General features: G+C 49.6%; 1 protein-coding gene across 3 annotated transcripts; it reads right to left on the reverse strand.

The window, feature by feature from the left end:
- Positions 1 to 3,251: 3,251 nt before the first annotated feature.
- Positions 3,252 to 11,803, reverse strand: TMEM275 (transmembrane protein 275). 3 transcript variants are annotated; one of them, XM_048059274.2, is made up of 3 exons: positions 11,032 to 11,803; positions 8,140 to 8,579; positions 3,252 to 7,061 (listed from the first exon to the last, which is right to left on the reverse strand). In XM_048059274.2, exon 3 carries the CDS (start codon positions 6,968 to 6,970, stop codon positions 6,422 to 6,424), a length of 549 nt encoding a protein of 182 aa, XP_047915231.1. In that variant the 5' UTR covers positions 6,971 to 7,061; positions 8,140 to 8,579; positions 11,032 to 11,803; the 3' UTR covers positions 3,252 to 6,421. The 3 variants fall into 3 exon arrangements, with proteins under 3 accessions (XP_047915231.1, XP_047915232.1, XP_047915230.1); XM_048059273.2 differs by having other exon boundaries at positions 3,253 to 7,061; positions 8,198 to 8,579; positions 11,032 to 11,798; XM_048059275.2 differs by lacking the exon at positions 8,140 to 8,579.
- Between the last annotated feature and the right edge of the window lie 12,211 nt (positions 11,804 to 24,014).

Below are 24,014 nucleotides of genomic sequence, written 5' to 3' on the forward strand. Positions count from 1 at the left end.
CCTGACAGCTTTCACCTGACTTGGCTTTGGCATAGCTTTCCCTGCTATTATTTCCCCAAAACAAAACTTTCCCCGAAATAGCCATCTCCTTTTCTTTTAAAAGGAAAATTCAATTTATCTTCTCTTTTTTTAGCCAATCCCTCCTCCTTGCCTTCATTGCCACAAATTCCCTAATCTTGTTATTCTTGGGTGTTGGAAAAGAGTAATCATCTCAGCCATGAAATCGAAGACAACAGCAGCACTTCCAGGGAGGTGACTTCAGTCAGAGGAATTAACTCTCCCAGCAGACAGCTCCTCTTTAGAACAAATGCGAGTTTAAGACTCAAAGTCATGTTTTTAATGAGGCCGCATGAAAATATATGTGGCTCGGAGCTCTGGGGAAATTCAGTGTTGTGCCGGAGAAATGCAGCACGCCAGGAAAACAAAACGAGCAGGATTGTTTCTGCATCTCCTGCAGTGAGAGCTTGTCCCTGCGTCCCTTCCCCAGCATCTCGGAGTTTGCTGACCTGAACGAGGGACTCCACAGCCTTTGACTGAGGGTTGGATGTGGCCCCCCCAGCTGGATAAAGCTCCGGCTGCTGGTGGAGGGAGAGGGGGGAACAGCTCCCACCTCCAGCATCGTGTTTGCCTGGCTCAGCTGGATATAAGGAGATAAACCACAGATCATCCCGATTTCTCATACCGAGATAACAACGGAGGAGGATTTGTCTCCAAGAGAAGCGTCTTTTCTGCCTCGTGTGCCAGCAAAAGAAATAATTTCCCCGACTTTATAGCAAACTTCGTCAGATACGCCTCTGGCACCAGGCCAGAGAGCTGCGTGCAAAGCTCTGTTCCCCGGCACAGCGGGTTAACGCCAGAAACCCAGGCAAAGATTTCAGCAGGAGAAGCCCCCTGCGATGGCACTGGAAGTGTATACAGGTCCCTGGAGGCACGGCTCAGTAAAAGCATGGGTGGAGAGAGATCTGGCTCTTGGAACCTGATGGGAGCAGGGGGTCTGGGAAGGGACCGCAGCCCCAAAGCTGCCCTAGAAGTTTGGTCCTCATGTGGAGGCAGAGCCCGGCACTATCTTATTTTAGGGGTTGCCTAGAGGATTGGGTAGTAGAGAAATTCTCAAGTGTCTGGATCAGAAATTTCATCTGGAACCCGGGCTATTTTTTACCTGGCAAAAGCATCACAAGCCAGTGTCTTCTCAGGGCAGGCCAATTTCAAGAAATCATTTTTTTTTTTTCTGATGAAAATTTGCTCCCTGGAAAAACTCCTGCGGACTCTTTATATTCAAGGATGCCCTGAAAAATGTAATCTGCCCTGCCAGCCCTGACACCCTCTGTGCTCTGAGAATTCAAAGCCATGTCAGCGTGTGCAGGTCCCACAGCGAGAGGCTGACTGTGATTGCAAGTAGCAGGAGATCTGCTGATGGAAACGGCAAAATCTCCTCTCCACAGACGTTGTAAATTAGACTGAACAGAGCTGTGGAAACAAGCCTGTAAGGAACAATCCTCACTGACTAACCCCGATGGCCCAGCTGTCTTCTGCAGCCTGAGCCCTGGTCCCTTCCTCACTGGGGCTCCACAGGGGTGGCAGTGGGACAGCAGAAGCCCCAAACAAGCCACTACCACTACATGGCAAACAGGCTCTGAGATGTTTAAATCAAGAATAAAATGAAAAACATCAAACTCGCAGCTTTCCTAGGAGGTGTGAGGGAGCAGGTGGTGTAGGACAGCACCGGGGGAGATGCTCTGTGTCCTTGGTCCTTCTGGAGAGGGTGCTGCAGAGGAGGAGGATGAGCATCCCACTGTGGTTTTGTATCATCCTGGGAACATGGGCAGTTGTTTCTCTGAGGCCATGCCACGCAAGGAGCTTTTTGGGGCCATCAGTGTGATAGTCAGGAGTTTTAGAAAGCCTCTGCAAAAGCACGCTGCAGCGGGGCAGTTGCCTGTGTCTGAGGGTCTCTCCCATGGATGCTGACAGCATCTGGCAGCTGGAGAAAAGCAGCCTTTCAGCCTCTAAGTTGAGCACATTTGCTATGGGCTCACTGCAGACTAACGGCATAAAAGCTCAGTTACATATTTAAGAGGGACTTTGCACATGGAGACTTCATATTTTTCATGGATATTTCTGCATTTTCATTGATTTTTTTTCCTCTTACAGTACTTGCCCAGGAAAAAAACATCCTAATTCTTGCCCAAGAGGGACCTGGCAGGTTTGTAAGTTTGCTGTGGGCTCCTGGAAATCTGCAACAAATATAAAATATTTCGGGGGTAGAAGTTGCCTAGAGGGATCTCAGTGTGAAGACATCACTGGCACAAGGATAACAGGCAATAAACCAGTCATGAATAAATTGGAGTTGGACTCAATGATTCTTGTGGGTCCCTTCCAACTTGGGATATTCTATCATTGTATAAATTTAGGCTGAGAACCAGAAAAAGCTAGTTAGATTCCATGTTACATTTCTGCTTTATTCTTCTAGGTGTGACAGAGAAGCTCATGGTCGGGGTCGGTGCTGGGCAGGTGCTGCTGCAGGAACGGGCCAGGGGCAGGTTTAGGAGAGCAGCAGCAGAAGCTCAGTAAACCCCCCTGCGCTTTTTCTCTGCTCCCACTTTTAAAAGAGAAAAGCCCTTCTGGGAAGTTCTTTCCAAAGGCCAGAAGAAATCCTTTCTGAAGGGAGCGGCTTCTCATTTGACACACATTGACAGTGCAGCCGTCTTAGCCAGCTCATTTCCCAGGCCTTTAACCAGCCAGGCTGCCTGGCATGGAGAGATTTCCTCTCGTTTCAGATCACTTGGCTGCACATTGGAGAGAAGCCCTTTGACAGGGCGAATTTGCAAGGCTCTCAAATCCTCTTTATTCTTGCTGTGCTCTCTCCTTGCCTCATCTCCAAGAGCCCATGTTGGGCTAAGCCCAGAAGGAGCCCAGAAACGTGATGGCACCAGTCCTACACCCAGACATGCACAGATACAGCTTCTACCCTTTCCCACACCACAAACGAAACAACACCCATACCCAGGACTGGACAGGATCAGCTAAAATAACCTGGCCCACTCTTACACTGCCAGAGAAGCTGAGTTCAGAACAGGTAACATTAACTTTTAAGGAATTTTTTTCCTTGCAGTTACTTGTGCTGGCTAGAAAATCAAGTGAGTGTGGAGCACGAGGCCAAATGAATACAGCCAGTTGTGGGGAATACACACACGGCCTTGTGGAAAGGGAGAATGCAGCTGTAGATCGAAAGAGCAGGCAGGCCCAATGCTCGTCGAGTGCAATTCTTTTAATGGGTCTGTCTTTTCTAAATTCCACATGGCACACATATAAATATTAATTAAAAAAAAAAAAAAAAAGACTCACACCAGAAACTCTGACTCGGAGCACAAGAAACTCTCCTCGTTTCAAGACACAAGAAGGCACGAGATTCACAACATCAGTCACGGCCGATCACAGAGGCAGACAGACAGAGAGACATGGAAATCCCAAAAGACAGAAAAAGGAAAAAGCAGGGCAGTTATGCTTCAGGAGGAAGGCAGCAGATGTTCCTGCGCCGGTCAGGGTCACAGCTCGGCATAGACCCACCACGCCAGGGCATCGCCGTCCCGCTGGTCCTATACCTCTGCTCGCCCGGGCGCTGTCCTTGCCTCTTATTGTCTTCTGGGTCCCAAGGGTGTCAGGTCCCAGAGCAACACCAGAATTAAGGAGGCCTGTGTGTGCAGCACGGCATGTGCCAGGTCCCAGGGCTGTCTGATGCCACAGTGCAAGGGAGAATCGCTCTGAGGTCTTCGGTGGCCCTCAGTGTCCTGCATCTGCCACCGTTCCTGCCAAAGGAGCCTTGTGTTTTATTGTCACTGTATGACCCATCACTGGTAGCGTTTCGTGGTGCAGTTGTCACAAGGAGTCATTCTAGTACATGTACTCCAGACTTAGTTTTCAAGCCTTCAGTAAGCAGAGGGTTAATTCGTATGGTTACCACTCGATCTTACTACTTTTTGCCTCCAAGCACTCAAAGAAAATTGCAGCAATACCTGTATTCACAAGGGCAATGCCTCCAAAGGACTTCCAGGGTGTTGTGAGCTATTCCAAAAGGCTGGTGAGCCAGCAGCTGGGAGCCAAACACAGACCAGCAACCTGTTCTGTTTAATTGCTAGAGCAATCACCAGCAGGCAAAACTCACAGGAGCCTTTTGTTCAGTGCAGCAGTTCCCACGTGCCAAAGGGGAGCTGGTGCTGGAAGCGGAGATTGCCCATGAAAATGAGCTCTAAAGGGGATCACGCAGAGATCAGACCACACAGACTCGTCCACCTTCAAGCAGCCTCCAGATTCAGGTGTGCTGATACGAGCCGTGCTGCTTGGCAATGTGCTCATCTTCAAAGCGGCTCTGTGGAGCTGGGAGCAGTTATTTTCTCTCCTGCACAGGCAGGCAGCTGAGCAGCAGTACGATTAAACCATTTGCCCAGGACCTGGAGGCTGTAGCATAGACTTGAACCCACATCTTCCAGAGACAAGTCCCTCTCCTGGGCCTGCTCCTGCCCCTTCCAGCCAGCAGAGCAGCCCTGCTAAAATCACACTGGTGTCACAAGTCATTCTCCGGTGTAGAAGCAGTTGTTCAAGGCAGCAAACTGTTGCAGCATTCAAGCCAGAGTTTTTCTTCCCTCTCATCAGGCATGAAATTCAACCTCATCCTCCCCGAGATCATGAAAGGGCCATCAGCTCCCCAGCAGCTCCCCAGACAACCAGCACACCCCGTGCATGACCTGTACAGCAGCATGGCTCTTCTGGCCAGCCCCTCCATGTGCCCAGGTGCCATCCCTTAACCCAACATATCAGCCATCTCCCTTTTCATCCCTCCCACCTCTCCTTACACCCATCTGCTGGTTAAAGCCTCGGGGCTGAGATGTCCTCAGCCTGGCAAGGTGCTGATGCTGGGCTGAATGGGGTGCTGGCCAAGCTGGGAAGCATTACCTCTCTCTGTCTACTGGAGATGTGAAGTACCACTGGAAATAGATGACGGAAAGAAACGTGACAAAGGCCCCAGAAAACCTGAGTGGTGTGGGGAGGCATGGGCTGTTTGCTGGCCTGTCTAATTTGGGAGCTTGGGGTATCAAGGAGAATTAGTAGGGTGCAGGCTGAAAATAAAACAAGGGCAGGGACCTTTATGGCCTCTCATTAAGCTGTACAACTCCATGCTGCAGGAGCACAAATGATAAAAGCTGACAAACACTCAAGGAGTAAAAGAAGAAAAAAAAATCAATTCAGGGCTACTAAATACAGGCACCACTTCCAGCTCAGGAAACTCCCAAGCAATAGTGCCTTGGTTGGAGGCTGGGAGAGCACTCTGGGCAAGCAACACCTGTGTTTTATCCTGCTGCCTTTGCCTTGAACAGCTCTTCAGGAATTCTCTTCTGCAAACTCATCCCATTGCTTCGCAATCCCAGGAGCGCCTTTAGCAGCTGGTTTCCTGCAGCAAGGAGTTCCATACTGATTGCCCACTGTGCAATGGGTCAGGCAGGCACGTCAGGAAAGGAGATACAGTCAGCACCTTCCAGCACAGCTATACTGAAACCCATACAACTATTTGCCCCCTGCCCCAAGCTGATGTGTCCCAGTCCAGCCTTCCATAAAATGATGGAAAGAAAGATGCCTCCCCCCAGCACTCAGGATATAATCATTGCCCAAAGATTTCATTTGCAGGCTCTCTCAGCCTCCAGTTACCCCAGGAGCTTGTCCCCAAGGGTTTGGCCTGGCTGACCTCCCAGCAGCACTTCTGCAGCCCAGCATGATTAAAACAAGAGGAAAATGCCAGTGCTAATCGCAATCCCTGTGATTAATCGTCTCTTATCACAGATGGTAAAGTCACCCAACTGAAGGAGAAATGGGGCAAGGATTTTCAGAGGAGGGGAGATTGTTTCACATTGCTTTTTCAAACAGTAAACACAGATATTTTGTCCCTACTGCCAAAAAGCCTGGCTCTAAAATGCTGAAATCTTCTTGTGACTGAGTGGCAGCAAGCTATAATTTACTGCATTCCTGCTTCCATTACATTCAAGACTTGCTTCACTTCTGGAAAAAAAAAATGCGCTGTCATTTGTCAGCACCCCGTGTAGCCCCTCCTTCAGCCACCGCATTTCCACCTTCTGCTAGACAAATTAATTCAGGAGGAGAACTCTTCCACTCTGCTCCCCAAAAAGCCGGTCTTTTCCCAGGAACTTTTCAGTTCATCCTTTCACAGCAACATCATTAGCAATTTTCTTTGTGAAGCCAAGTAACGGGCACGTTCCTTTCAGCAAAAATCCGGTGTTTTCTGGCTGGGGCATCCCTCTTCCTTAAATTGATTCAGAGAAGCCTGCCTGCTGGCTTTCCACAAGCACCTCAGCCTCAGACTCCAGCCCACCCGTTGCAGCATCTGGCTGGCTGCTGGTAAAAGCTCTGCCCGGGTTTAGGATGCGGCCAGGTCCCTGGGCAAGTTGAGCTGTATCGCCTCTCCTCCTGTCGTGTACTTGGCCACGGGCCCATTGCCCTCCATGGTGAAGAGCTTGCAAGTCTTCGTGCTCTCGTGCACCGGCGTGGACTTCTTCGAGGAGATGGGGGAGTTGGTGGGGCTCAGCTGGACCGCGGTGGTGTCCTGCACCGTGTGCTCGCTCGTTTCAATTTCAAAGGCCGTGTTGCCAGGTTTGATGAGACCAATGTTGGATCCCGGCTTGGATTTTCTGGCCCCGTGAGCTGGTGGCCTCCGGCTGCAGATGCAGCAGGCCCCAAAGAAGGTGAAGGCCACCACCAGCAAGATGGGTCCAATGATGATGGGGGGGTTGTTCACGGGCAGGAAGGTCCCAAACGCAAACGCTCCCACTAACGTGATGTTGATCCCTGCCAGCATGATGCAAAGTCCACAGGCGCAGCAGAGAGCAGGGGAGGGGAGGCCCTGAGGTCGTGTCTTCTTCTGGATGGGTTTCTGGGTCAAAGAGGCGCTGCTCTTTTCGCTGAACATGTTGAGGCGAGTCTCAGAGGTCACCTCAGTCCTCGCAGGGCACACACTGTGCTGAGAAGGCTACTGCTGGTCTCCTGCTACCTTGAAATCCCTGGAGAAGAGAAGAATATGCGGCTGTTAGAGCAACATGCCAAAGGCGACTGTCCACCACCATCCAAGGTGACCAGCATTTTCTCCAAGTCTGCTGGTACCAAAAGGTAAGTGAAAATTCAGGCCTGCTCTCAAGTCTGGGCTCTCCCAGGCCTTGGTCACACGCAGCCAGGTCAGGCTGAAGCACTGAGGTCAGTGCATTCAATGCCTTTAGCCATCCAGATGGATGCAGCATGACTGAATCTGAGCACGCAATGCCCTGGGGCCTAGACCTTGGCTCTGCCTCCAGGCCGAGCCTCAGCAGAGCACGGCAGCTGTGTGGCTGAGCAGGCAGACCCACATCATCAGCTCAGACGTGGTTCACACAGGCTTGGGACCTGCTGCCTACTTCTCTTGACTCTGCTCCACCCACTCTTCCCTTAAAATACAGCTTCTTTAGCTGTATTTGTTGTCCATTCGGGCAGCAGCTGGTCTCGCAGCGCTAGTCATGGCCCAGACAATATGGATCACACGCATCACACCACGCTGGCTGTGATCACAGGAGATCACACAGAAGGGGCAAGGAAGCCTGTCTGCCTCAGCAGGTGTAAAACCAAACTTGTGCAAAGCTCCTGCACAAGCAGACAGGTCTGGGAGAGGTCCCATGTGGGGACCTACCCGTCCTAAGCCACATAGCCCTGGCCGACCAGAGCAACTTGTCCACGGCAGAGGTTATTGGATGTGATCAGAGCTGGCTTTGTGTTCACTGAACTTCGCTGGGAAGCCAAATTGCCAGAAGCCAAATTGCCAGCAGTTTACTGGTGATGCCTTTGATTTTACAGGCAGGAGAGCAATTCTCTCCCCAGCCTGACTGCAAACAACAGCAGTCTGCTCTCTCGTACTCCCCTGCCTGGCTCCCTAGCTTCTTCCCGCCTCTGTTGTGGAATATTTCATAAGGGGAAAACTGATACTGTGCAGATTTCTACTGGAAGAGCCAAAAATCACTGTTGTGCTATTAACACTGCAGCCACTAAATTAACATCATCAACAACAACAGAAAAAAAAAATAAAACCCCCTCACCCATCACCCTGAAACACACCAGTGGGATCAGCCGGCCGTTTCCAACATGCTTCCCAGGGTATAAAATTTTCCCATACCTCCAGCTGAGGCAAAGCTCTCTCTGCTGCTCTCTCCAGTGTCACATCTCATTGCCTTTGCTCAGGCTTTTGTTCAGACCTGAATGAAGTGCAGCAGTGAACTTCCAGTGAAGTTTCTGTTGAGTGAGACATCAGCTGGAGCTGACAGGCACGGGCGCACTGAAGGATTCAGTTCTTCCTCATCTGGGGATGTCTGCCTAGGGAAGCCTCTCTGCAGGCAAAGATTTTTTCAGAACAGACAATGTGCAGGAGAGAAAGGGCATTTTCTCCATTAGCCGGGCTAACAATACGGATGTTTTTCCAGCAGTGTCCTTTTATTCTGCCTGGGAACCTTGGCACGCTGATGTGAGCTGGAACCCTGATTCTGTTTCTTTCACCAGCCCTGGAACAGCAGCAAGACAGCTTCTGGTTAAACGCACACACACGTTAAATCACATCACGGATTTTTTTCTGTAAGGTTTGCTCCCTCCTGACTCCTCAGCTTCCACCCTGCAAGAATCCCTGCTCCTGGGGAGCCAGGCAGCTATCGTGGGCCGAGCCCTAACGGGATGAACAAACACACCGGCTGCCTCTGCTCCTAGGCAAGCCAGAGACCAGAGGGCACATTCCCACTGAGATTTTCCAGAGGAGCTTCAACCCGGCACCCATCACATCTGTCACCTGCAATTACTCCAAGGGGACCGTGCTGGTTTCTGGATGCTTTCAAGGCTGCGGTGATAACAGCCAGCACAGACCCCGGTAGCTCTTTTTCCCTGTCTGCCACCACTCTTGGTTATCACCAGGAGGGCAGGGGGTTAAGCTGGGGTAAAATCCTCCCCGTATCACCCCAGGATGTAACAGGGGAAGACAAGGAGGCTTGTTCAGGCACCATTACCGATAACAAATCAGGGCAGCCTGTCCCAAGGACAGTTCACTCCAGCAGGTTCTGGGTGGGTGCTGCTACCATCAGCTTTTCCCAGGCATTCATAGCCACTTCCCAGAAGGAGGGAGGGGATCATATCTACAGTACAGAAATAGGGACATGGCACACGCTGGAGAAGGATGGAAACCCTTCACCCTGCAGCTGGGCTGGCGCAGGCAGCGGTGCCTCCTCGGGTCAGCCTAGGACAGGCAGAGAGCTCTGGGGCTGTGCCGAGGGGCTGGCCAGGCGCTGGCAGATACCTGCCTGCTGGCAGGGGACGAGGGAAGACGGGAAGTTTGGAGATGGACCGCTGCAGTGGAAGCGGTGATGGGTAGCTTGCCAGAAGCCATCACTCTAGGAGGCCCATTGGGATGGGCGTCTGGGAACACATCAGTAGCAGCCTGCACAAAAGGTCAGAGACCAGAGCAGGCAGTGTGGGAAAAAAGGAAAAAGAAAAAAAAAATAATCTGGGCTTCTGGTGCTGCATCTGTGGTTGTCAAACCTGGATTCTGTAAGTTCAAAGGGCCAGGTCTAGCACAAGAGCCATGACACAGCCCAGAGTGGAGCTGTAAAAATGTGAATTCAAGCATTTGTGCCATGCACACTTGGGTGAGGAATAAAAGCACATGGGGGTGACTGGGGGACCAAGCCACCAGGCACACTGGGATAGCATCAAAGCAAAGCACAGAGAGCCAAATCCCACTCGTTTGTGTTACTTGTATGGAGACGTACCCAGAACCATCACACAGAGCTAGTTGGAGTGGTCAGAAACAGAGGCAGGGGTTAAGATCTCATTTAAACGGCGCGAGCAGTTCTGGGGCTTGTACACCGAGGGGATTCCAAAACACTGGGAAACCGGAGGAAACGGGGATGAGAAAGCCAGCAGAGCAGGAGAGGGTAAAGCAAAAACCAACTGAAGTCACAGGATGCCTCACACCGTCCTCTAAGCAATAAGACCCTGGAACACAAAGCCCATCCTAACATTGATTGCCACATACGACAGAAGCATCGTAATTCTCCTGAAGCCTGTCATCTCCTAGAGCACGGGCTGATGCTGTGGGGAGAGGGGTCCCTCTCCATCCCCCATGCAGTCATTGGAATTCACAAGTGGGGGGCTCTTCCCACTGTTGATACCAGGCAACTTTTACCTTCCTGCTTCCACTTTTACCAAGTTAACCAGCTCAGAAATGAGCAACTTTCCTTCCAGCCAAATCATCCTGTCCAAAATGACAAGTTTCCTTTTCATTAGGGGAGGGAAAAGTTTTCTTTGAGCTGTGTGAAACAGGTTCTTTTTTTATCAGCTAGAATCTAGTTTTTTTTTTTTCCCCAAACGTTTCATCTAGAAATGCATTAGTGTCAAGGGGGAAAAAAAAGAAAAAAGAAAAAAAGCTGTATATCCAAACCCGAGTAATGGCAATCCAGAGGACACAGCGATTCCTTCCAGGGGAATATTCACCCCTCCCTGTATTTTCAGGGGCCAAACAGAGACTTATTCCTAGCTCTGAGAGTTCCTAGAGCTCCGAGGACGTGCTGACATACCCAGCCAGCATTTTAGGAGCATCCCTTAAGCCACGCCAGCAGCACCAGGATCACCCACCGCTAACTGCGCTCCCCTCATAGTTGTAGCGGGGGGGATCGAGCTGTCACCCATCCGCATCGTTTCACCAGAGCAGAACAACCAAAATATTTGAAGCCCGTCAGCAAGCCTCCTTCCCAGGGGTGCGATGGCACCACGGAAAAAAAACCCCAGCGAGCAGCAAGCAGCAACTGCAGCCAGGCAGCTCCCACCACCCCGGCGCCCAGCCAGGCTCCCATACAGAGCCGCAGGCAGTTTTTTGGGGGAGAAACGTCGGACTTTTCCCCGGGCAGAGCTCCGGGAAAGTCCCCGGCAGGGCCAGGGGGAGCCTGGGTGCCTGGGAGGGGGGATGCTTACCTGGGCTGGAGCCGGAGGGAGCGGGCGCCCCGGGTGTCCCCTGCAGCGCCGGCTCTGCGGTGCCCGAGGCTCTCACATGCCGCCTTCCCTCTCTTCGGGAAACTTTCCTCGGGTGCCAGCAGAGCCCCCCCGGAGGGCTCAGCAGGCTCCGGGCGAGCTCAGCCTCCTCCTGCCCTCTTCCCTCCTTCCCCTCGGAGGATGCTGTCCTCCTCCTCCTCCTCCTCCGGCGGGGCTCAGCCGCAGCATCGCATCCTCCCCTGCCTCCTCTTCCTCCCTGCGGCGGCCAGCGCCGCCCGGCAGGCTCGCAGCCTCTCCCCCCGCCTTCTTTTTTAGTCCTCCTTTTCTACTTCCAGGCTGCAGCTCCCGCCCCCCTGGGGTGCCCGAGGCACAGCAGCCCCTTCCCCGGCAGAAGAAGCCCCCGGGCGGCCTCCGCTAGGGGCAGCCCCGAGCCCCCCCCCCGACCGCTGCGCAGAACAAAGCCGCGGTACCGCGGGGGGGGTGTCAAAAAGTGGGGACGCCCCCGGCCGGGAATTGGCCTCCGAGGGTGAAGAGCACGGGGGCAGGGGGCTCTCAGCCGCTGCTGGCAGGGTGGTGAGGGGCTGGGGGCGAGAGCTGGAAATGGAATGAAAAAAACAGCGCCCCGAGGGATGCTGGAGTAACTGCGGGCTGGGGGGCTGCTGCTGAGGCAGGACCTCCGAGGGGTGGACGTGCTCAGGGCGTGAGAGCTGGAGAGTTCAGAAATAAAAAAAAAAAAAAAAAGAAAAAAAGGAAAAAAAAAGAAAAAAAGAAAAAAAAAAAAAAAGGAAAAAAAAGAAAAGAAAAGAAAAAAAAAAAACTTAGATGTAAATCTACCCCAGCAATCGGATCTCAGGTACGCTCAAAGGTGCTGCTGGCATCCCTCTAAAAATTTTCCCTGATGCTAGACCCTGATGCAAGCACAGCCGAGATCTTTGCTCCCACACTGAGCAGCCAGCTGCTGTCTGACGGCAGAGCTGGTGCCCGGAGGAAAGGAGGCAAGCTGCGAGCTGTGTGCCGAACAGAGTATAGGTCATCCTTCCTCGGCTTAGGCAGCGCAGACGCTCGCATGCCCTCATCTGCTCTCCATGGCCACACGGCTGTGACTAGCCGGGATGTTGCCAGCAACAACTCAACGGAGGCTCTTCTCTGGCTCACTGCGGAAGAATCCTATACGGAGCAGGCTGGAGCTGATCGAACATGAATCATTCGCCCCTTTTTAAAATGATTGCTTTCATGCTCTCTAGAGAGAGAGGGAAAAAAGGTAGCACAGAGATGGAGAAAAACAAAGGTCAAAGGAGAAATCTCTGAAGAGGAATGAACACTTACTTCTCCTCTCTATTCTCCAGGCACTACTCCAGCCCAAGCACTCAATACGGCAGCATCTTCTACTGCAACATATTGCATTTCACCTCGCAGGTCAGCATAAAAATTCAGGCAAAAACCAAGCTTCCTCCTTAGCTACAGCAAACTAGAACATGGGCAAGAGGGCAGGAGGGTATCAGAAAAGCAGCACTGATCAGACACGTGACTGCCTGAGCTTCTGGAAAGAAATAACAGGCAAATCTCATTTCAGACCCTTCCAGAGATGCAGTGTCACCTCTAAGGAATCTCTGGCCCTGTAACATAAGGTTCAAAATGGCTCAGCATATTCATCCCTATCAGAAAAGTGATAGAAGAGTACACCATTGGTTGGGCTTTCTGGAGAAAATCTCCACGTAGCACATCTGAGAGAGAGTCCCACGTGCAGCAGAACTGGCGTTTGGTGTTTGCTGACTGTTGCTGGGTAGAAACTGGAGTGGCTGAACTCCTGGTGTGGCTCCACGATGCTCAACGGGATCGGCCCTATAAGCCAGATCTGTTCAAGAGAGGCTGTCAGATGGAAAGGGACCGCCAGGGTCATTGATTTGAGTCCCCTGCTATCATGTTGTATAATAGCATTCATAAAGTGCTCAAGCTCCTAATGGGGTCAATTAATACCAAATGACCTGTGAGCTGTTCCCTAATTGCACAAGGCAGTGATGAAGCAGGCTGCTCCCGCTCCAGCTTACCATTGGCTGTCGCACGACTCTCCATCACACTTTCAACTTAATGGTCCATAAACCCAATAAAAAAGGGAAGGCTTTGCTGAAACGTTACATATTTAGGGCTCCACTGAAACAACAGTTCTGAATTCCGCATATGTGGCCCTGACAACCTGGCAGGCTGCATTCATGTGATTAAAACAACTGCTAATTCAAGAACTAAAATTAAAGGCTAGATTTCCCACTGGTATAATTCAGAATAGATTCACTGCCTTGCAGAGATTTGATAGCTCACAAGCATTCATGATTTGCCAAGAGGGCTTTGCCAGACTGGTAGCTCCTAACTTCAAACTTACGAGAAAGGGGGAAGCTCTGCCATCCTCAGAGGCAAAATCCCAACCCTCCGCTGACAGTAGGCTCTTTCCTCTGGAGAAGCTGCTCATTCCCATTTGATGCTGAATTCAAAAATTAGCTTAAGTCAGAAATGTCCAAATGAGAGGCAAAATTTGCCTGCTTCTAACTGAAAACATATGGGAAGGATATGGGATCTGTGGTTTCATAGGGAATTTTAGCAGGGGCTAACAGTGGAAGGAAAGTGCATGGACAGCATCTGACCCTATGAGACCAACCCCATGCCAACTGCCCAATTCCTGAGCACAACAGAAGCAAAAAGCAGCAGCCTTCAGTGCTGTTTCCTGACTCAGGCCCACACAAGGAGAGTTTGCAAGAGCCTGAGAAAGCCTGCAAGTTTATAGTCCAGCAAGATCATTAGACAAAGGTCACCACAGAAACACTCCCCTGCAGGTTTTCATGAGGTCTCCGAAACAGGCACCTCTCTGTGCATTCACATTTTAATTGCCTCTTAAGGGAAGGAAGCACCAGGCTGAATCTGCTGTTGCTCCACACCAATTGTAAATGCCACTACATCCGTCTGAAGGTTTGCACGATAACAGGATCCAGCTCTACCTAATGGCTTGGTGCTCTGGCAATCCAGAAGAGGGCAAGACCGATTTCTGCAGCAGTGTTTACCTATCTATAACATCATGTACAGAAAGGAGGCGGCAAAAAAGAAATTAGTATTTGTCATTTTCAGAGACAGCTGTGAAATTACTGTGCAGGAGATTTAAGCCCACAAAGGAGACAGCTCCTTGTACAGCGTGTGATTAAAAATCGCAGGACTCTGCCACGGAGTACAACAACATTAATGTGCTCAGACCCTGCAGGCAGCCACAACTGGACCTGACGAACACAACGGACCAGCTGCACCTCCTGGCTCACAAGGTCCCTATGTTTCTGACCACTGGGAATGGCCCACAGGGGAGAGCTTACCCTCAGCTTGGTCCTCGTACTCTAAGCCTCTGCTATCGGCAGCTGCTGAGGCAGAACAATAGGTAAGGTAGATTTTGGGGTCTGGTCCCATATGACTGTTCTCGTGTCAGGGATAAAGATTTTATTGTTTCTGAATGTGGACCCAAACTGGCTTCTCTTACAGGAGAGCCTCAGCAGCCACACCTGATGCAGTCTCCCTCAGGGCACCAGCAATATCCAGCGTACTCACTGCATCTCAGCAGGGATAGCTCATACTTCTACTCTGCTCTCCCAGGAGCTGTCTCATCATGTATACCGCTGTCTTCATGACCTAAAGCATCTGGGCCCGCTGTTCCCAGATGCTCCCATCCCTATGCTTGCCCACAGCCCTTCAGAGCAGGGGCCTCATGCTTGTCTTTGCCCCTCATCCCAAGCGTTTGAATGCTAATGCAATCTAAGTGCTTCATTTAGGACTCCAGAAGTAGATTCAAATTCCTGTTGTGCTACAGACTCCCAGTTTGGCAGTGGCTTGTCCGTCTGGAGAATATAGCATAATAATACCTTTTTTTCTCTTCAGGCTGGGCCCTGGAGAGAGCTGGGCATCTCAGCTAGACAGTCAGCTGGTACCACCAGCCCGACTTCCAGTCTCATTAAAGCTTCGCATCCATCCTCTGCTCAGATGACCTACTTCCACTGCATTTTTTTTTAAACAATCTAGAGAACACTATTCCTCCTCACACAAACAAATGAAAGTCTTCTAGATATTCAAACAAGTTTCTCCTTCCTAAGAAGCCCTCTGAAAATACTGAGAGCTGAAGAAAATTAGCAGTGTCCTTGTGTCCCTATTTGTTGGGGAAACATCTGTGCAAGCAGTTGTCCTGTTACACAAACAGTACAGTAATTTTTCATGAAGCTTTCTCAAACAGGAGGAAATTAGCAGGTCAGTTATCAGCAAGGGGCAAATAATTTTAATTACCTTGCAGAGAGATTATGTCTCCTGTGTTTAATTCTCAAAGGCTCCCACTGACAAACTAATTAGCAAGGAGCTTCATTTGAAGAGCAGGCCTGAAGTTATGTGGCTTTATTCTCCCAGCTCACAGACATCCAGTTTGTTCTCCTCTGTCACGTCGTGGGCCTCTCTACCAGCCAGACCAGGCCAAAGGAGAGTCTGTCTGAAAGACAGAAAAATGCACAGCATGCCCAGCTGCAGCTCTACCCCACAGTCCAGAGACCTCAGTGTTACGGCTTCTTTACAAGAAATGCTGGTAGAGAGTTTAGTCAAAGGGCTGTTGGCTCCTCAAACTGAAATCAGAGGATGCATTATATATTATACATTATATATTACATATTATATTTGGTTTTATCTTCCCCTTCATCTCCAAGAAGACACAAATACATTTAATTTGCATTTGGGCTGCCAGGATAGTTAACAGCCTTGAGGGAGTAGGAGTCATGATAGTGAGGTCCTGATCCAGCAAAGCACTTAAACGTGGTGGGTTTTATGTTTGTTTATTTGTTGTTTATTTATTTATTATTATTATTGGTATCTACATTGGCTTACTGGTTTCAGTGTGACTGCTCACAAGCCTTAAGATAACTTTCTGTGGTTACTGCTTTCACCACGTAAAACCAAGGTAGCACCACAAAAAAAAAACAATGATGTACGGGGGGGGCAGAGTCAGGCCCCATGCACGAAACATCACATGAACAAGGAACTGCCCTTCCAAAAGCATTATGCTTTTCTGTTGGGAGTATGTCTTATGTGAATTTAATGATGCTTCCAAGGATGGGATTTAGCCGATGTCACAAATCAGTGGTGAACTGGGCTTTTGATCATGAAGAAGTTTCCTTTTCTGAGCAGATACCACTGCCTGGTTGAGCCTCAGGCAATACCAGAGCTGACTGCAAAGCATGCTCTCAGCCTGCATGAGGTGCAAATATGTTCATTTCACTCATCCTTACAGGGAAAAGCACCCAACCTGCTGATTTAAACCATCATAATCTATTTCCCAGTGAAGGCAGGCCGAGCTAGTTACTGTGGGTAAAATGACAGATTATAGCTTTCCACACCCTAACAATTTTATTATTTTCAGTGGTTTTCCTGATCAAGCTGTCCCTGTATATGGGGCCCGAATCCCCTTTGAAACAGATTTAATGTAGCTATGTGGGCCAACAAGAGGAGATTTAATTTGTGCCTGTTACATCCACCGGATGGTCAACTTGCAGCATGCCAGAGCGCAAGAGCCACTAATTACCAGCAGCATAAATCACAATACTCCAGCCAGTTTCATTTCCTGGAAAATCTAGCTTTGAGGAATGTCAGATTCAACATTATCACCAGATGGTGTTTCTCTCTGAAGAAGACATGCCCTTGATCAGTCCATCACTGCTTAAGGCGCTACTGCTCTTGTTTTTCACCCGATGTTCTTCAACCAAGGGCTGAGGCTTTCCACAGCAACACGATGATGATTAAGAGCTGGAAACACAGCCGGTGCTGAAAAGCAGTTAATGTCCCTTCAAAATGTCTTACACCTTGGACACAGGTATGATCTGTTGTAAGTTCTTCTAGCTTGCAAAAACTCTTGGGTCCCTCACAGCTCAATCTGCTGTACAACAACGGAAAGGTTCACAAGGTGAGCCCTTAACTCCTCAGAGCAGCAGAATAAACAAGACGTCTGTGAAAATTAAAGGTCACAGTTGGGAGCCCTTATTTGTCTTGTGTGAAAGTCTAGAAACCTTTTCAGTGGGTATCCTGCCTCCTTAACAGCGGAGTGCATTAAAAAAATGACCATTTGGATCCTTTTGTACTTTAGGCAGAACCCACATCGCCTCATGAAAGCTGCTGCAGTGACTTCAGCGAGCTGTGAACAAGGTCTGTAGGATGCTGCCTCGTGAATATTTACCCTCTGGTAGAGAGCAGATGTCCGCAGACTCCATATGGGCTATCACGTTACAACATGGCAAAGCACAGATCATTAATCACATCCTTAAATGAAGTGATTATAAGGTCATCACGTCAAACATTTCCTAGCATCATGGTGTCTGCACAAGTTTTATCTTACACAGAGCCTGGGGAAGCATCTGGTCAAAACACTTGACTCCAACCCATTAGCTCTGCCGCAGAGCCCGTCTCATAACACACTCAATCTTTCTGCCTCTCAGCTCCTACAGCACCAACCCGGTGTCACCACCAGATACAGAGAAGAGGCTCTCCCCTCCCTCAAAGTATCTGCTGTCCCGACACATCCAGCTCCCAGACACAACAGATCAGAAGTGCTGTGTTTGCTTACGGCACATGTAGGCATGCACACACCCCACATCAGATCCTGTAACTACCCACTGGTCTATACAGAACAACTGCTCCTCATGGGTTTGAGATTAGGTGTTTGCGATAGACATCTCTCTGCCTTCAAGAGCATGATCCAAAGGAGGAAAAGATGCCATCATAGTGAGGTGTCATGAAAACTCTGGTAGTTCATACGTGATTAATCCATTAGGTTTGGATAGGACCCTCAGCAGAGAGCAGCAGTGCAATCTCACAATCTTTGCAAAGTTTTATTTACAGTAATCGAAGGGAGAAGTGAAGAACCCCAAGACAAGCAAGTTTCATCTCCTGCCAAGAGCAGTCACCAGTGTTTGCCCTCCACACAACCCAATGTTTTCCTTTAAGAAATTAGCACGCAACAGATGCTTCTGCTTCGCCATACTGTCCACAGACGGATGCAATCCGTAAATCAGTGAATTAGGAGACACATCTCCCCTCTGGAGCACACAACGCTGCAGGGACATGCCAAGTCAGCAGGTGGGGGAGTAGGCAAACCCAGAGCAGTAACACCTAGAGGAGCACCAGCAGCCTGTAGCTCTGCCAGCAGATAAGGGGAGGCATTACTCACTGGGTAGGACAGCAGCTACAGAAAGGCATCTTTTTTGTAGACAGGTTTTAATGTTAATTAGTTTTAAGAGTCACTGAAATTGTGCTGTTTCCCTTTCCCCATCCCACACACAGACAGTGCACATGTAGGGAAAACCAACCATCATCAAGACCCTTCTAACTCCCCCTCCACCCAGCAGGCTGATTAAGACCAAGTAAGAGATTAAGCACAGGATTCACCTGTCATCAACACCATGATAATGTGAAATTCTAATTAAATTTCACATAGTCTTTTAAGAAGACTCGTGGAGCTGAGAAAACCCAAGTGTCATTACAGGGGATGTTGGTTTACAGGAACATTTTCCTGATGGACCCTCCGGTAACACAGATTGGGGCAGAGCTGGACACCCCTTCTTCATCACCCTATCCACCACCACATCAATATGCTTTTTGTAAGAGTCGCTTATATTTCACCACACTCCTTCTATCCTTCTACAGGGATCAACGACTGATATTGTGAGGTGCTGCCTAAACACACAGCCGTTATCTCAAATAGATGTTATGGACATTGGTTCAAATTATGGATATTGCTTCAAGTAATATATCATTGACATAATCTAATAGTAATATATCATGGATGTTACCGCAAGGAAGTAGGCAGGAAGGTAGAGAAGAAGGGGGATGGTAATGTGCACATTTGGCAGAGCAGGAAACTGAGGCACGGAGACTAGATCAGCTGAGGCTCATCCCAAGACGACAATCATGACCTGCCTCCCCTACCCTTCTTGCTGCCCCACAGTCTGGGAGGCACAGGGAGAGGTATTTTGGGGGGGTTGTGTCAACCAGAGACACAACACAACCATGAGGCTGCTGTGAGCATCCCACCCCACTGCCCAGGGGACCCACAGCCGCCAGCTGAGCACTCAATCCCTCAACGGCCTGCAGAAGATAAGGGCTTTGCTGTTTTCCTCACTAAATCGTTTGTAAAAAAGGAGCAAGGACACTTAACCTGTCTGTGCGAGGAGTCACGGTTTGCCTATTCCTCAGGCAATAGAAGCAGTGTCTAGAATTATTCACCTCTTTTATAAGAAAATAGGAAAAAACAGCATGTGTATCCAACACCTGGAGGATCAAACTGTGCCGTAAGCAGAGCAGCAGCTCGGGCTGAGGGCAGGCAGCAGAGGCAGGGAGAGGAAGCCTGGCTGGCACTGCTGGGGCTGGGGGAGGTGGTGAGCAACGCAGCAAGGTGCTGGGCAAGGATCTGCAGGACTAATAAAGCCAGGGCTGAGCTGCAACAGTTTTCTGTGGCCCAGCAAGAGAGAGACTGCCCCAAAGATGCCACAGCATGCTGGATACAGGCTGAACTCACAAGCTGTTTTCTGAAAAGCCTGAGATGCAGACAACACGATTAAGGAAGAGAAAGACAAACAATCCCAACTGGTGAGAACTTGGACTGGCATTTCTGTGATGGTTTGAAAGGAGGAAAATGGCCTCCTCTAACCACAAGGTTCCCCCCACCATGTTCTCATGTATGCTCATTTATTTAATTTTAAAAGGATAGGTGGTTGCAGGGGGTATGGAAGCATTTCCCCTGCTGTCTAGTCAGATGAGAATTGGATTTTCCCCACCTCACAGAGAGGGATTGGGCACCAGGGCTTCTACTTACTGCTCATTCACACTGCTGCTAACTGCAGCCTGGCCACGCAGCCTCTGCCCAGCCAGCAGGGAGTTTAACTCCACCAAAGCAACCCATTTCTTAACAGGCATCCCTGCATTCCCTGCAGATCTGGATTTCTCAGCTCTTCTCGGGATCTGGGAAAGCTGTTCACGTGTGACCAACAGACAGCATCACCTCTCAGCAGCCCTCGGCTAAGCCGCAGCCGCTAACCACACATGTTCCCATCCCCTTCCAGTTAGGAACTGGGCTGTGTCCATCAGTTTGCTGCACAATCAGAGCAGGCTGAGTGCGTGCATGGAGCCAGCTCTCCAGATCCAGCTAATGAGGAACACCTCATTAAATACCTCGGGGAGAGGTTCCAGCTAACGTGTTTTCCCTTCACAGCCAATGCTGGAAGGAGCCCACTCACAACTGCTACCCATTACACGCAGTGACTTGATGACTTGCTGCATCTGTCACCAGCTAAGTAATTAAGTGTGTCCATCACCTCTCCCTTAGCAAGGTTTCTAGGCATCACCTTGCTGTTATCTTTCTCCTGATATTTCCTCCAAATAATGAAATTATTGGGGGTACCTCCTGTAAGTGCCCGCAGCCCGCCCCCTCTCCTACCCAGCTGTCGGGCTGCTACAGCAGAAGCCAACACCAGTGAAACAGCTCATCAGCCAGCTGGAGCATCTTCTCTAGAGCCTCTCTCTTCTCCTTACAAGCCCCACATCTTCTCTGTCTCCAGGCTTTTACCATCAGCTCACCCAGGAGGAGCTGATCCTGTAATTTACGCCGCAGCAGTGAATTTCCCTCCCAGGGAACGCCGCTGAAACCAGCTACAGGGTGAGCCCTGTCCCTTTGCTCTCAGCACCCCTGGGTGCAGGAGGGTGGCAGGCTCAGCTGGGTGTTTGTCACGTTTAACCCCATTTTGTACAGATCAGAGGGAAACACTCCCCCCACCCCTATCGCACCTGGGAGAAATCTGTTGGCTCCTCTGCTTTTCTGAATGGGTGTAATTGATGCTGGGAGGGTTGAAAACGCATTTGTACTGCCCTTGGAGATTTTCTGCTCGCTGCCGGGGACTGCACAACACCTACTCATCTCAGCGGGAAATGGTAGATGCCTCACAGAAAGAACAAGAGGCAGAAATACTGAATACGAGCATTTCTCTTACAGTTCTGTGTGCAATGGGAACTTATTCCTGATTCAATGACATGGAATCCAGCTTCTGGGGAGGCGGACTAAATCAATGATTAATTTAAAGTAATTTATACCTTTTAACCATTCAAGCCTATTTTCCTGGCTTGAGATCCACAAGCAACCTGGATCAATGCCTGGAAATCCATGACTATTTCAGGTGTGGCCATTTGTCTTCTGGGAACAGCAATATCCTTGCGACTAAAGAAACGGTTCACCCCTTGGCTCAGCCTGAGTGCTCTTTCCTGGTCTTTCATGTCCAGTTTATTCATTTGTTTCCTCCAGGAATCACCCAGCAGAGCTGGATTGTGCTGCCCCAGCCCTGAGCTCTTCAACCTTCAGTAACTCGTGTTAGGTGTTATTGATGGTTTGGGTGTCACGTAGCACCTTACATATGACACAGCCTCTCTGCACTTTGCTCACCCCTTCCGCAAAACACAATTAATTACATTTTGAGCCTCTTTAGCTCATCTGCTCAGCCACAAACTCTCCTGCTGTGCACCTTGCTCCAAGTCTCCAGTCATCTGAATGACCAGAGAAACAGAAAAGGCAGCCAAGGGACTGAGCTGACATCAAGCCCATTTTATAGGCAACATAAAGCTGTCTCTAATCCTCAAGCAGCAGAAGCGTTTGTGTCAGGAGGGAGTAGCAGAAGAAAGCAGGACTTGTCTGCGGGAGAAATAAAAATAAAAAAATTAATGCAATTAAATTCCTCCAGATAGTGCTTGGCTATCTAGTTATATCACAAGTGACATTTTTGTTAGAAAGCATTAATAAAACCTGCTGTATAATCCAGGAGGATTCAGAGGAAACATTACACAGGAATTGATGGGTCTGCTGCAAAGTTTTATTCTCTCAATGCTGAGGCTCAGTTACAGAAGACAGGATCTGGGGTGGACTGGAAGCTCTCCCTGTTCTCCACAGCAGGCAGGAGGGGAAAACTGGGGAAGATAAGGGTCTTTTAGGGTGTCAGAAATCTCTGTAGGACTTCGAGCTATGCAAGTAAGTTATCAGAGCAATTGGTTTCTGGTCATCCCAAGGGAGAGGGAATTGCCAGGGTCAGGTTTGCTGTGCTGGTTTGTGGTGGGGAGTAGCAGAGGTGATGCTCTGAGCCTCCTCCTCACGGTGCACCAGGTGCCTGCCAACGCCACAGCTGCATCCAGCCCTGCGAGGCATCCAGCCAAAATGATGGAAAGAAAGTCAATGTAAAGGATGGAGAAAAATAGTTGGCAGCTTCTTATAGAGCTACTCAAGAATTAAATGCCCTGACCTCTTAGTGAAAGTGCCAGCAAACACATCTTCTGCTTGTTATTGTTCCTTTCCCATTTGCTTTTAATTTGCTCAACCTATAATTTGTTAAACGAGCTGCCCAGAAGATACCATCTCAGAGCTGGTTATTATGCAGGTGCTGCTTTTATCCCGGAGCAGAGAGAAACATATCAACATCAAGACTGGGGACGCAGCCAGGAAAGCTGCTGATTTCACTGAGAAAATACTAAACATAAATTGTGTCCTGCTTCTGTCCTGTAACACTTTAAGCTCCTTACAACAACAGCATTAAAAGAAAAAAAATCACAGCGTAATGAGGACATTATGCACACCTATGTATATATCTATGTATGAAAGACCTCAGGAATAATACAGGCATAGATCATACTGGGAACTCATGAAGGAAGCCAGAAAGACCAACCCACACTGGAGAGTCCACATTTTGAGGCAGGGAGCTGTGGCACTCTCTCTGCTGTGTTTGCAGCGTGGCAGATCTGTTGCTCCTAGATTGACCAGGGACTAGCACCCGGTCCCATAGCCTGCTGCAATATGGATTAAGCAGGGCTGAGCTCCCAGCAGAGGCCTTGGAGCCACTACAGAGATCCCACAGAGCCTGGGGCCTGTGCGGTGTGCCAGGCCAGAGTCATGGATCCCCAAAGCCTGCTGCAGCTACTAAAAAAAATGGAGTGACTGCAAAATGCGCTGACATCCCAGAGCAGCTGGCCTGACAGCACCTAGCTCACACAAAAACACAACTACATCCTGCAGAAAAAATGGATTTTTTTAGCCTGTTTACATACTTAAGGACACCTACAATTCCCAAACATAAATTACAAAGGATATTTGCCTGCTTAGATGTTTTGTTACAGAAGGAAAGTGGCAAGACATAGAGCAGAACAGCTTTCAGTTCATTTAGGAGAGGAATCCAGAACGAGGTATCAGCTTCTAACACCAGCTAAAGCCTTATTTGCCCTGCAGAGCAGCTGTGGACACCCAGAAATGTTAGGAGTTAAACACCTGGGGGCAATTCATTCAGCGGGGAAGCACATGAGGATGTCTTCAGTTTGCAAAATCACCCCAAGATCCAACTTTCTCCTGTCTTCCTTTGCTTTCTGCAAGATTTGCTTGGGTAGGTAGCATTACTGCCAGGCATGCTGTATTTTAGACCCTTCTCAAAATGCTCTCTGTGGCTCTTTTTGCTTCTGTTTGGAGCAGAGCCCTGTGGTGCCAGCACTGCAGGGCCCCATCGCCCGCCGAGTTAATGTACCCAGCCCTGCTGCGTGAGGCACTTACGCAGGTCTTCTGGGTCCGGCCGGGGACAAACACCAGTTCCAGAAGCAATTTCTGTCAAACACCACGCTGTTCAGCTCACCCAGAGGTGTACCCACAGAAAACAAAGCGGGAAAGGAAACACGTGGCCCACATGCAAGGCCTTTACACCAACAGCCTTCACACACACAGCCTTCTTTAACCCAGCACGGGTCTCCTTCCTCCACTCCACATGTAGTCACCACCGTCCCATATCTTCTGGGCTGCAAGAGCAAAGCAAGTCTGTCTGGGAAAATATACCACTTGGGTGAGGAAGGCTTCGTGATATTTTTTGGGGAAGACCTGGCACTAGAAAGCAGAAGATGAT

Source organism: Anser cygnoides, chromosome 8 (genome assembly GCF_040182565.1).
Source record: "Anser cygnoides isolate HZ-2024a breed goose chromosome 8, Taihu_goose_T2T_genome, whole genome shotgun sequence".
NCBI lineage: Eukaryota > Metazoa > Chordata > Aves > Anseriformes > Anatidae > Anser > Anser cygnoides.

Coding starts and splice junctions, on each gene's coding strand:
- TMEM275 (XM_048059275.2), bottom strand. CDS start 6,970: ATGTTCAGCGAAAAGAGCAGCGCCTCTTTGACCCAGAAACCCATCCAG.